Source organism: Loxodonta africana, chromosome X (genome assembly GCF_030014295.1).
Source record: "Loxodonta africana isolate mLoxAfr1 chromosome X, mLoxAfr1.hap2, whole genome shotgun sequence".
Classification (NCBI taxonomy): domain Eukaryota; kingdom Metazoa; phylum Chordata; class Mammalia; order Proboscidea; family Elephantidae; genus Loxodonta; species Loxodonta africana.
The window spans coordinates 57,693,769-57,705,134 of NC_087369.1; the positions used below are offsets into that span (position 1 = coordinate 57,693,769).

The following is an 11,366-nucleotide window of genomic DNA, read 5'->3' on the forward strand; positions in this document are numbered from 1 at the left end:
ACCAAAAAGGTGGTATAAGAGGTGAGCATTTGCTGTCAGTCTTAGGATCCAAGCCATACAACAGGCTGACTGAGAGACCATCAGAAAGCTCTCTGATTACCACCTAACTGGCTACCTTAAGTTCTTCCCTGAAGAGTATCAGTAATAAATGGGCTTTCGTAGTGTTTTCTGTGCATGAGACTTAATGGAAGGAAGGGATTCGCATTTATTGGGCCTGTTGTGTTAAGGAAACTGTGCCAAGTGCCTATGGCCATTATCACATTGAATCTTCTCAGGACCATCTCACTCCAGATCCATATATCCCAGTACCTACTAGATATTTGTTCAGCACTGCACATCCAAAACTGAACTCAGGGTAATGATCATGGCTAGCTTATTACGTGCCTGGCACTGTGCACTAACAGCTTTGATGTTTCCTTTGACAGCGAATGGCCCATCCAGCCATTGCCTGAACCAGTAACCTGGGAATAAACCTTGATTACTCCCTCTTCTTCAACTCCCACATGCCCACCAGTTCCAAGTCCAGCCAATTCTATCTCCCAAATCTCTTGACTTTCCAACTCTGCTGCCATTACCCTGGTCCAAGCCACCATCACCTACCAACTGGACTACCTAAAAAGCCTCCTCACTGCTCTTCCTGCCTCCAGGACTATTTCTCTACAATCCACTCACCACAGCCAGAATGATCCTTCTGAAACACACCTACCTCATCATGACACTTTCCTGTTTATAAGCCTTCAGAGGTCCCCGTTATCCTTAGGATGAAATCCAAAATCCGTATCATAGTTTCAAAGCTCTTTCATGATCTAGCCTATCTCTATATCCTTGTCCTCATCACAGCCTCACACTCTCCTCCCCAGCCACACTGAAGTATTTTCAGTTCCCCCAGACACCTTCAGCTTGCTCTCTAACCTCCAGATCATTGCACATGCTGTTCCCTCTGCCTAAAACATTTTCACCCCTTTGTCTTTTGTCTGGCTAACTTCAATGCATTCTTTATGTGTCAGGCAGGTTAGGTTCTCTTGCTATCTACATGCTTCTGCAATCCATTGATCTTAGTTCTACAACACTATAATTGCTTAATTGTCTGCCTTCCATGCTGAACTCTGTATCTCTAGGACTAGTACATGATACATACTTAAATATTTGGTAAATGAATGATTATTTCACAGATTAGCAAACTGAGGCATGAGAAGGTAAGTGATTTTCTCACACAAGGATTGGAGCCCAGGTCAACCTAATCCAAAGTCTGTCTTCTTATTTCTCCATAGAGTTCAGCCACACACAAACCTAGTGTAGCCAGTAGCTCGGGAGAGAGAATGAAGGGGACTTCCAAAGGAAGGGGATTTCTCCAAACTGAGAGATGCTTTTCATGAGGGTTAATTCAGAGCTGTTTGCTGTCAGGAAACCTGAGTTTAATTCTCTTCTAACCAACTGTGTGCTGCTCTGGGTCTCGGTTTCCCCATCTGTGAATGAGGGAACTGGATCAGATGGTGGCCAAAGAGGCATGTCTCTAGACCTCCTGGCCTGCCTCACTGTCTGTAGTTTCAATTTTGGAACCACCCTTTTTCATGTCTCCTAGATCCCAATCTTCCAGAACACATAACCAGCCATCCACCCCCTGTACCTTTACTCACACCAGCCCTCCTACTAGTGGAAAGGAATTGAAATCAGAGTGTTTTTGACCCCCAGCCCCCAGAGCCAGGAGGTGCTTAATCCTCATCTCTCCTCTTAGGTTTTATTGACTGATGGAAACTACATCTTTGTCAGCCACCAGCTCCATGACGTCAGTGCTGGGGACAGGGAACCTGAGATGATGCCAGATTTCAGCCTGACAGCAGGCACAGTTCCAGAAGGTGACCCAAGAGAAAGGAACATGTAAAAAGGAGTTGTGGGGAAGGAAGAGGAGATCAAGAAGTTCCTCCTGCCTCCTACAACTCCCAGAGTTCAGGAAAAACCCAGGCCTCAGCCCCTGACGGTTCTGGACTCCTGCCCAAAAATATGGAATCAGCCCATGATTTCCAAGCACAGCCCAGCTCTTGCTGGCTGCCAGGCTCTTATCTCAGCCAGTCCAGACTCCAGCCCAACCCAGGAAGGAAGCAAACCAGAGGAGAGGAGTGAAGGATGATTGGTTAGAGGTGGTCCCTCTGATTAGGGTAGATGTAGATACTGCAGCAGACTGAGCACAGGCTTTGCATAATGTCATGGCGGCAGTTGCTATTGCTAGAATTTGCTGGAGGCCTGGCAGAGGATGGGGTTGCGGGGACCCATTTTCAGCAGCTAGGGAAGGGGCTGGTGTGTTTGTGCTATTTGTCTATGTTGGGAGGGGCAGCTTGACCCCTCAGCCAAGGCCTGGGAGTGGCAGATCACTGCTGAGGCCACAGCCCATGGAAGCCTGTGGTTGTTGCATTCTAAGCTTTGGAGTCTTGGAGTTGTTGGACCTGAGATCAGAGGTGAGGGTTCTTTTCTCTGAAGTCCCAAACCTCCACAGCCCGGCCAGAGAGAAGAAATCTTAGCTTTACTTCTCAGGCCAGAGCCCAAGAATCAGATGGGAGCTTTACCTACCTCTGAGGCCTCAAGAGAAGGAACATGCAAGAGGCCAGCTAGGGGAGAGGGGCCAATGAGGTCGGGGGTCTGTGGAAGCCCAGCACTTCAGCTCTCACCAGGAAAATCATGTGGGGTGGGAGAAGTTTCCCACTCTCTGGCTACTTCCCCACCAAGTGGGCTATTCCCTGAAACTCCATTGCATAGTTCTTGGTAGGGGGCAGAAGGGGTCCCCAGGCCTTCCCCTCTCTGCTTCCCTAAGATATGGCTTTGGAAAGGAGTCCCCAAGAATTAAGAGGGCCCTCTGGAAGGGTAGACCCACCCCTCACAGGGAAGAGATCCTGACAGTCTCAGGGAGGAGGCAAGGGGTACCCATGTTGGAGTTCCTGAGGGTGTTGCTGGCCCTGCTGCTGCTGCCATCAGGGGAGGAAGGTTGACTCTCATCTGGGGTGTTGGCAGGAGGGGTAGGGATACTAATAATGGCGGCCACGAAGTCCTGGCTGTCGCAGTTCAGATCAAGGCCGTCATAAGGCTTGGCATTGAGGCTCGAGCGGCTGTGGACAAGGGTGTGAAAGAGGGAAGGCTCTTAAAAAGTCATCTTAATACTTGGCATAGCAATCATGGGATCTGTTGAATGCCCACTGGGTCCCTGGCACCATGCTAAGTGCATCATCCCCTGCATCCTTGATTATGGCACAGAGAGTGTGTGCTTTGGAGTCATTATGTCCCAGGCACTGTTTTGAGCACTTTGTATCATTATCTCACAACAACCCTATGAGGTAGGAAATACTGAGAGAAAAGAGGTTGAAAGTGACTGAAGTGCAGACACACTCCTGCCTTTGAGCCTTTACACAGGCTGTTTCTTCTGCCTGTAAAGCTCTTCCTCTGGATATACTCATGGCTCACTCCCTCTCCTCCTTGAGGTCTCAGCTCAAATGTCACCTTAGTAAAGCCTTCCCTGATCACACTATTCAAAGTGCATCACCCCCTGCTCTATACTCTCTATCCCTCATCCCTAATTTGTTTTTCTCCTTGGTACTTAACAAATGTTTAACATACTACATAATCTGTGTATTTGTTTTTTACTTATCTCCTCCCATTAAAATATAAGTTCCAGAAAGACAGAGTTTTCTGTTTGTTCTGTTCACTGTTACATCCCAAGTGCCTAAAAGTGTGCCTGGCATACAATAGGTGCTCAATTAATGTTTGTTGGAAGAATAAATGAAGAACAAGGAGTTTAAGACAAGAGAAGCCCAAGCTCCCAGCATGGAGGAGTTTTAGTTCGAGCTTAACTTCTCAGACCCACTGGTCCAAGCTCTCAGGTGTGGCCAGTAGGTGGGAAGAGTGCTTACCTCTGAGGCGCAGGGCTCCTCTGCAGCCCAGCCAGCGTGTCCAGCTCCTGCATGCTGCCACGGCTGACTGAGGCAGTGGAATTGGCAAGGCGGATGGCACGGCGCTTGGCCCTGCGGGGGCAGCAAGAAGATAGTAGACTGCTGGTTCCCACAGGCTGGGAGGACATGGAGGTGCTGCGGCTTGTGCAGACACCCAGTGAGACAGCTCCCAGGGCCTCGCTGAAGGTCAGCTCATCTGTGAACTCATGGCACTGTGGGCAGAAGGGAGACAAATCATAGGGCACACCACGAGAGCTGATCTCACCCCCATGCTTTTTCTCAGGCTGATCCCTCCTCTCTGGAAGTCTCTTGCCTTCCCTTGCCCACCCTTCAAGGCTCAGCGCTATTGTGGCTTCTTCCAGGAAGCCCTCTGTGATTTCCACAATTAGTAGTGAGCCTCCCATCCCAGGGAGGGAGCTGGCTTGGCAGCAGAGGGAACTCCTTCACTTTGCCATGCCTCCTCCCATTAGGCCTTACCGTCGTCTTCTCTAGACAATGCAGCAAGTGGTGATGTTGCTGCTGGAAAGCTGAACGGTTCCTGACACACAGCATCTGTTCCTCCCCACTGCAGCTGTCCTGGAGTGGGCAGAGCAGAGAGATAAGGTCAGCACTTCCCTCCCACCTGTCATTGCTCACCTTTCCCCCAATCGGGGGAAACCCACCTCAAGGAAACTCTCGTGTATAGTGGTTAAGAGCTATGGCTGCTAACCAAAAGGTCAGCAGTTTGAATCCACCATGCGCTCCTTGGAAACTCTATGGGGCAGTTCTACTCTGTCCTATAGGGCTGCTACGAGTCGAAATCGACTCGATGGCAACGGGTCTCTCTCACCGACCTCAAGGCCCCCATTTTGCTTGTACTGCAGGAAGGCGTTGGTAGTGCCACTCTTTGCCAACCGGATCCTTGCCAAGCGCACCTTCTACAGAGAGAGGAGGAGATAAAGGGTCAGGGGGATAAATACCAGAGTGGACTGGCCTGAGGTGGGGAGAACAGGAAGTGCTCAGATGGAAGGTGTGGTTACCTGCTGTGCTCTGCGTTTGTCAGCACGTTGGTTCTGGTGGTAGATGCGGCTAAAGTTGGACACAATAACTGGCACAGGCAGGGCAATAACCAAGACGCCACTGAGTGAGCAGATGGATCCAAAAATTTTACCAGCAATGGTACTGGGCACCATGTCTCCATAACTGGGGCAGGAGGAGGTAGGCCATAGTTAGGAAAAGTGTCCACCCCCCTCTTAGTCCCCCCTACCACCCCAGCAACCCTGACTTAGCTCTGCGACTGGTTGGTCATTCAAACCCTGACCCTCTGTTCTGCAAAATGTGGGAAATGACCCCTCTGGCCACCAGTGGAAGTCAAATGAGAAATGGGCCTGGCCCTCAGCCCCCACCATCTGCTGCCCCATTTGAGCTGAGCACCGGGTATCTGAGTCAGCTGGAAATCTATTAATACCAAGCATAGGGAAGAATGAGGAAGTCACAGGCAGTAAATATAGCCTCCTGGGGAGAGATCCTCACCACCACAGGCCAGCTGAGGGGGCTCCGAATCCTGAGGGGAGTGCTCTGTTGGTTTTGCCTACCTCTGTCTTACCTTCTCTAGTCATGACCCCATCTTATTTCCCCAGGGGAAGCCTTGAAGCTGTCCTCATATGAAAAAATAGGGGAAAGTCTCGAAACTCCCTCCCTTTCTCTACATGACCCCATGAAGATGGAGCACAGCCAACCTTACCAACTTGTTTCATAGATGGGAAAACTGAGGCTCAGGAAGGTTCCATAGCTGACTTGCCCAAGATCACACAGCACACTTTTGTTCTGGCCCCAGGAACAACCAGAACTCCTCTGCAGAAACACAGGCTCTGCAGTCTCCAGCCTCTAGGCCTTTCCTCAGGCTGTGCCCTCCCCCTAGTATGGCCCTTCCTAATTTCTTTATTTTGACTCATTTTAAGCATTCAGAACTCTACTCAAAAATCTCTCCAACTTGGCTCTTTGATGTGTCATCCCACACTGTGTCCTTAACTATGAGACACAGGCAGCTGTCCATCCTGACAGGGTTGTTGTGAGGAATGAATAGGGTAAACGGTGTCAAAACACCCAGTTCCAATCCACTGTCAGGGCTCCATATTGGTTTGTCCATCCTGAACCTCCAACCAGAATTCATTTCTACTTCTTAGAAACACCAAATCAATTTTTCTGTATCTCTGTTAAGGCACTGAGCAAGCTCATTCCTTCAACAAATGCTGAGCACCAACTGTATACCTAATCCCAGTGATGGAAACTCAGAGAAGGATCAGGTACAGTATCTGCCCCAGACGATGTCTTTAAGAACTCAGTGAGTTTGGTGATTCCATTTGATACTTCTACCCCAACTCTATTTCCTCTAAGGGATGAGGGTAAAAAAAAAATGCTGAAAATATCTTGTTCTAGGGACAATCAAGGAATCACAAAATCACAGAGGTAGTGCCCACACAGCACACAAACCTAGAGGGTTGTGAGACATGAGTACTCAAGACAGAAAAAGAGAACTTTCACAATCGTGGTGTCATTGAATCCTCTAGATGATGAAGGGATCATCATTTCTCATTTTACACAGGGCAAAACTGAGGCCCAGGGGAAGGAAAACAGCAACAGAACTGACAATCCTTGAACACAAATCTTCTGACCTGGAAAATTAAGGCATCAGAGCTAGGAGAGATTTGGAGATTAAGTCAACTCCCTCATTTTTTACAGATGAGCAAACTGAAGTTCAAAAAGAAAAATCATTCGTCTAACCTTCATTCTCTAGAAAGGGTGAGTGTAACTGACCAATGGGCAGCTCCCTACCCAGGGTCTGCACTCACCCAAGTGTGGTCATGGTGACAATGGTATACCAGAAGGCTGCAGGGATGCTCGTAAAGTTGGTCTTGTTTGTGCCTTTCTCAGCATAGAACATGACAGTGGCGAAGATGATGATGGCCATGGTGAGGGAAAAGAGGAGAAAGCCCAGCTCAGAGGCACAGCTCTTGAGTGTGTAACCCAGAATCCGAAGGCCCTGTGAGTGCCGGGAGAACTTGAAGATGCGGAACACCCGGAACACACGCAGGGTGACGAAGGCGCCAGAGACGTCCTCGTTCTTGGGCACGAAAAGCCCGATGTAGTAGGGTAGAATAGCCACCACGTCGATGAGGCTCATGACACTACGTAGGAAGCGACAACGGCTGGGGGCTGCAAAGAGGCGCAGGAGGTATTCGCCCGTGAATATGAGCACACAAGCCGTGTCCATGCAGAAAAAGGCCAGTGGGAAGCGGTCGCCACATGGCTGCTCCCTCGGGGGCCGCCGTGCAGGGCCCCGGCATGGGATGGTCTCCACCACGTTGGCAATGACCGACACAGCGATGAAAAAGCCGGTCACGTAGTAGAACACCAGGGCCGCAGTGCTTGTGTGAGGGTTCTCGAAGGCCCGCCAGAGCTGCTGCCGCAGGGAGCTGCCCGCCAGCAGGGCCGGGCCATCCCCAGCCTGCTCGGCCTCCTCGTCCTCCGCCAGGCGCTCAGCGTTCTCCTTCTTCCGGTCCCGGTACTCTTCAAGGCAGCAGTCGCCAACCAGCTCAGGTACCAGGCCATAGAAAGCCAGCTCTTCATCAAAGGCCTGGATGCACTCCTGCCGCGGACAGTGCAGTCGCCCAGTGCGATAGAAGTTCAGCACGTGCCGGAACATGTCCGGGTCTCGATCAAAGAAGTACTCGCCTGAGTCAGCATCGTAGAAGAACTCCTTCTCCGAACTGCCCAGCAAAGTGTCTGGGTAGCGGTCCAGCGTGTTCTTCCAGGTCTCAAAGCGTCGCCCGCTCACATTCACCACCAGAACCTCATCCCCTCGGGAGGCCTTCACCCCTGGCGCTGGGGGCAGGGGCTGCTGGGCCAGGGGAAGCCAGCCCACCGCCGCAGCGCGGGCAAAAGGTAGCCACGTGGCCACGCCTGCCGCCATCCTGCTGCTCCCCAGGCCCGCGGAGACTTAGGGGTGTGTGTGACGTTTAGGAGAATGTGGCTGTCTCCAGGATAATAGGGGGGCTTGGAGACGCCCTGGGCCACCCGTACAAGGAAACTGGGGTGTCTAGAGAGGCCAAGAGGAATGAGGAGGAGGAAATAGAGAGATGGGCAAGGACTTGGGGAGCATTTATGGGAAACCTGGTGGATGTCTTCAGGAACTGAGAATGGGCTAGGGGTCATGGAGAGGAGGAGAAAAGAGGTGTCTCTGCTGAGAAGGGCCTGAGGGAGTGTCTAGAGAGGATTAAAGGATTCTATTAGCATGTGCCTGAGTAATGTCTGAAGCTCTCTAGAGGGGCCAGAAAACATCTGGAGAGTTGTCCACACTCTCAAGAGTTCTGGAGGGAGGAAAAAGGGGCTGGAGACCCTTAGTGAGGTTGGGGCATCTGGATGGGTAGAACTGGGACCAGAGGTGTTTGAGAGAGACTGAGAATTTCTGGGTGGGGTGAAGGGTTCTAAAGGGCTCCAGAAAGATGAGGCAGGTTGTCCATATAACCCTTGAGGCTTCTGGGGAAAAGATAAGGGGGTTGGAGCTCCCTGGTGGATCTGGAAACGGGGCTGGTTTATCTAGAGGGGTGGCTATAGAGCCAGGAGGTTGTAAAGAGGCTGAGAGGTGTCTTGGGAGTGCCTCGAGCTGCCAAGAATAGCCTGGGGGGGTGTGTCTACACTCCACAGGAGTTCTGGGGAAGGAGATGAGAGGCTGGAGTGGGGCTGGAGATGGGAGTAGGGTATCTAAAGGAGTAAATATGGGGCTGAGTTATTTTTAAGGAGTCTGAGAGGTACCTGGGGGTCTCTAGAAACCAAAACAAAACCAAACAAACCCGTTGCCATTGAGTCGATTCCGACTCATAGCGACCCTCTAGGACAGAATAGAACTGCACCATAGAGTTTCCAAGGAGCGCCTGGAGGATTTGAACTGCCAACCTTTTGGTTAGCAGCTGTAGGCCTTAACCACTACACCACCGGGGTTTCCTTGGGGGTCTCTAGAGGTGCTGAGAAAGCCGGGCCCACACTCTCAAGAGTTCTGGGGGGAGGAAAGAGGGGACTGGGGAACCCAGAGAGGCTGGGACTCAATTGGAAGGAAGTTGGGCATAGCCCCAGAGCACCAAGGGTATCTAAAAAGACTAAGACGAAGGAGGGGTCCCCCCAAAGAGGGTTGGAAAGGGGGGGTGAGATGTTGAAAGGGAGTTGGGTGTGTCTCCAGGGAGGGGGGCGCTGGGCAGAAGGCTGGATGGCCGGGAAGCTCTGATAAGGCTGGGTCCCACCGGTTGGGGGCAGGTCTGGGGAAACCACACCCCGAGGGGCTGGCGGTGTGTGCTGGGCAGCGGCAATAACAGCAGCAGCAGGAGGAGGAGGAAAAAGAAGCAACCACAGCCAGGCCTTGGAGAGGAGAAGGCGGCACAGACAGGGGTAGGCAGTTAGGTCCCTGGAAGGAGGCTCTGGACGGGCAAGGCCCAATGGGACCTCTGGGGACTGTCCCAGGATGGGCTAGGGCGTGGGGGCTGGACCAGGGAAGGACAAGGACAGTGCTATTGGTGGCCCCCTCCCCCTCCTCATGGGGTCGTCCTCACCTGTGTCCCCGCTGCAGCAGCGGCAACAGCGTTACGGCTGGGGGTACCAAGCACCGGAGCTCCCGGCCCCCTCTGCAGAGCTGCCAGAGTTCTCCTCCTCCTCCGGCTCTCTCCCTGACCCTCCGAGCTTGCCGGGAGGTGGAGAGAGAGGCAGGGGAGGGGCCTTGTGGCTCTGAGACCCCTCCCCTAGCACAGCCTGAGAGGGACCCTGGGGAGACTCCGCCTCCTACAAAGCTGGTTGGGCCTCAGTCGTCATCTGGAAAATGGGGGTGGCAGGGAGTTTTGCCAGTTCGTCCCACCTCCTTCCTGGACTCCCCCCCCCCGCCCAAGTGCTACCCCCTCTGCCCCAAGGGGCCCCCACCTCCACCCGCCTGAATCAGCAGCACTTAGCAGAGCCGATCCATCGATCGATCTCGGGAGGTGTCTGTTAATGGCCCCAGGGTGGAGTGCCACGGGGAATGATGCAGCGCTGTGTCCCCTCCCTGCCCCTCACCCCCAGAAAGGAGAAGGGCTGGAATAGTCAAAGATGGAGGGGGTGGTCGGTGAGGGGCATTTCTCTAGGTGGCCAGGCCTCCATAGCTGCTGACCAAGGGAGGCATGGGTTAGAGCCCCAGCTCTAACAAGACAAGCTGTGGGACTGGAACACAAGTCTTCCTGTCTTTGGATGTGAAGTAGGGGGTAAGGGGAGTGCAGATGGGGAAATCTAGGTCCCACTCCCAAATCAGGTTGTCCGATGTAGAACCCACTTCTAGGGGCAGTCTCCCTTATCTGTCCACATTCAGCAGCCTCAGATCACACCTCCTTCCCTAGAGGGCTCTGCCCCTGGGTTGCAGGAGCACTGGGTATGGAGTGCCTTGGGTAGGCCTGAGTGGGTTCAAACCCCCGCTTGCCACTGACTTGCTGTGTCCTTGGGCAAGTGACTTGCATTGTTTCTTCAGTTGTCAGGTGGAGTTATACCAACTTGACACTGTTGTTGGGAGCATTAACAAATGATATGAAAGGGGATGACACAGGGCATGGCACACAGAGGGTGCCTAATCTTTAGTAATTAAAAGTGTGTGGTGATGGGGGAGCTGTAAGACAAAGCCAATTTTAGCTATTTGATTGATTTACCCACCAGCGTAATCCTCCATTTGCTCACTCACCATACCCGATTTGTCCATTTCTCTATCCCTCCACCTACCCATTCCCCCACCGACACAACCAATTACTCTACCCATCCCTCCACTGCACACATTTAGCTATAAATCCACTACCTGTTTACTCATCCATTTGTATATTCACCCCATCCACCTATCCCTTCACCAACATATCCCTATATATCCATCCTCTACCCATCTACTCAACCCATCCATCTACTCATCTATCTGTCCAGTTATTCATCCGTATCTTGACCCATCATTTATTCACCCACCTTTTCCCCTTTCCATTCATTAGCTCATCCATCCATACACTCTCCTATCCATCCATCAGTCCATTTATTCATGCACCTATACATCCATCTGTCCATTTACATCCCCACCTGTCCATCCTTTACCTATCCACCTACTGATGAATCTACCCATTTATTCAGCCAACCTCCTTTCCATCCATCTGCCCATGTATTCCCAAATCTATCCATCATCAGTCCATGCAAATGTCTACTTATCAGTCCATGCAACCACTTATCCATTCTCCCATTTGTTCATTCATCCATACCTACATTCCCATATACATTCACCCACATAGCTGCAGATATTTCTGCTCCATTTAGTTTGAGGGGCTGGTCAATATTAACTGGAAACAGGCAGGGTCAGGGTGAGGGAAGGAGAGTAAAGTTGTAGCCAGAGACCACCCTCCCCATTCCAAT

The 11,366-nt window shown here is 51.7% G+C and overlaps 1 protein-coding gene across 1 annotated transcript; it reads right to left on the reverse strand.

The window, feature by feature from the left end:
• Positions 1–1,724: 1,724 nt before the first annotated feature.
• KCND1 (potassium voltage-gated channel subfamily D member 1) lies at positions 1,725–7,887 on the reverse strand. The gene is made up of 6 exons (XM_003418016.4): positions 6,767–7,887; positions 4,955–5,117; positions 4,769–4,852; positions 4,413–4,511; positions 3,897–4,147; positions 1,725–3,098 (listed from the first exon to the last, which is right to left on the reverse strand). Exons 1-6 carry the CDS (start codon positions 7,885–7,887, stop codon positions 2,870–2,872), a joined length of 1,947 nt encoding a protein of 648 aa, XP_003418064.1. The 3' UTR covers positions 1,725–2,869.
• Between the last annotated feature and the right edge of the window lie 3,479 nt (positions 7,888–11,366).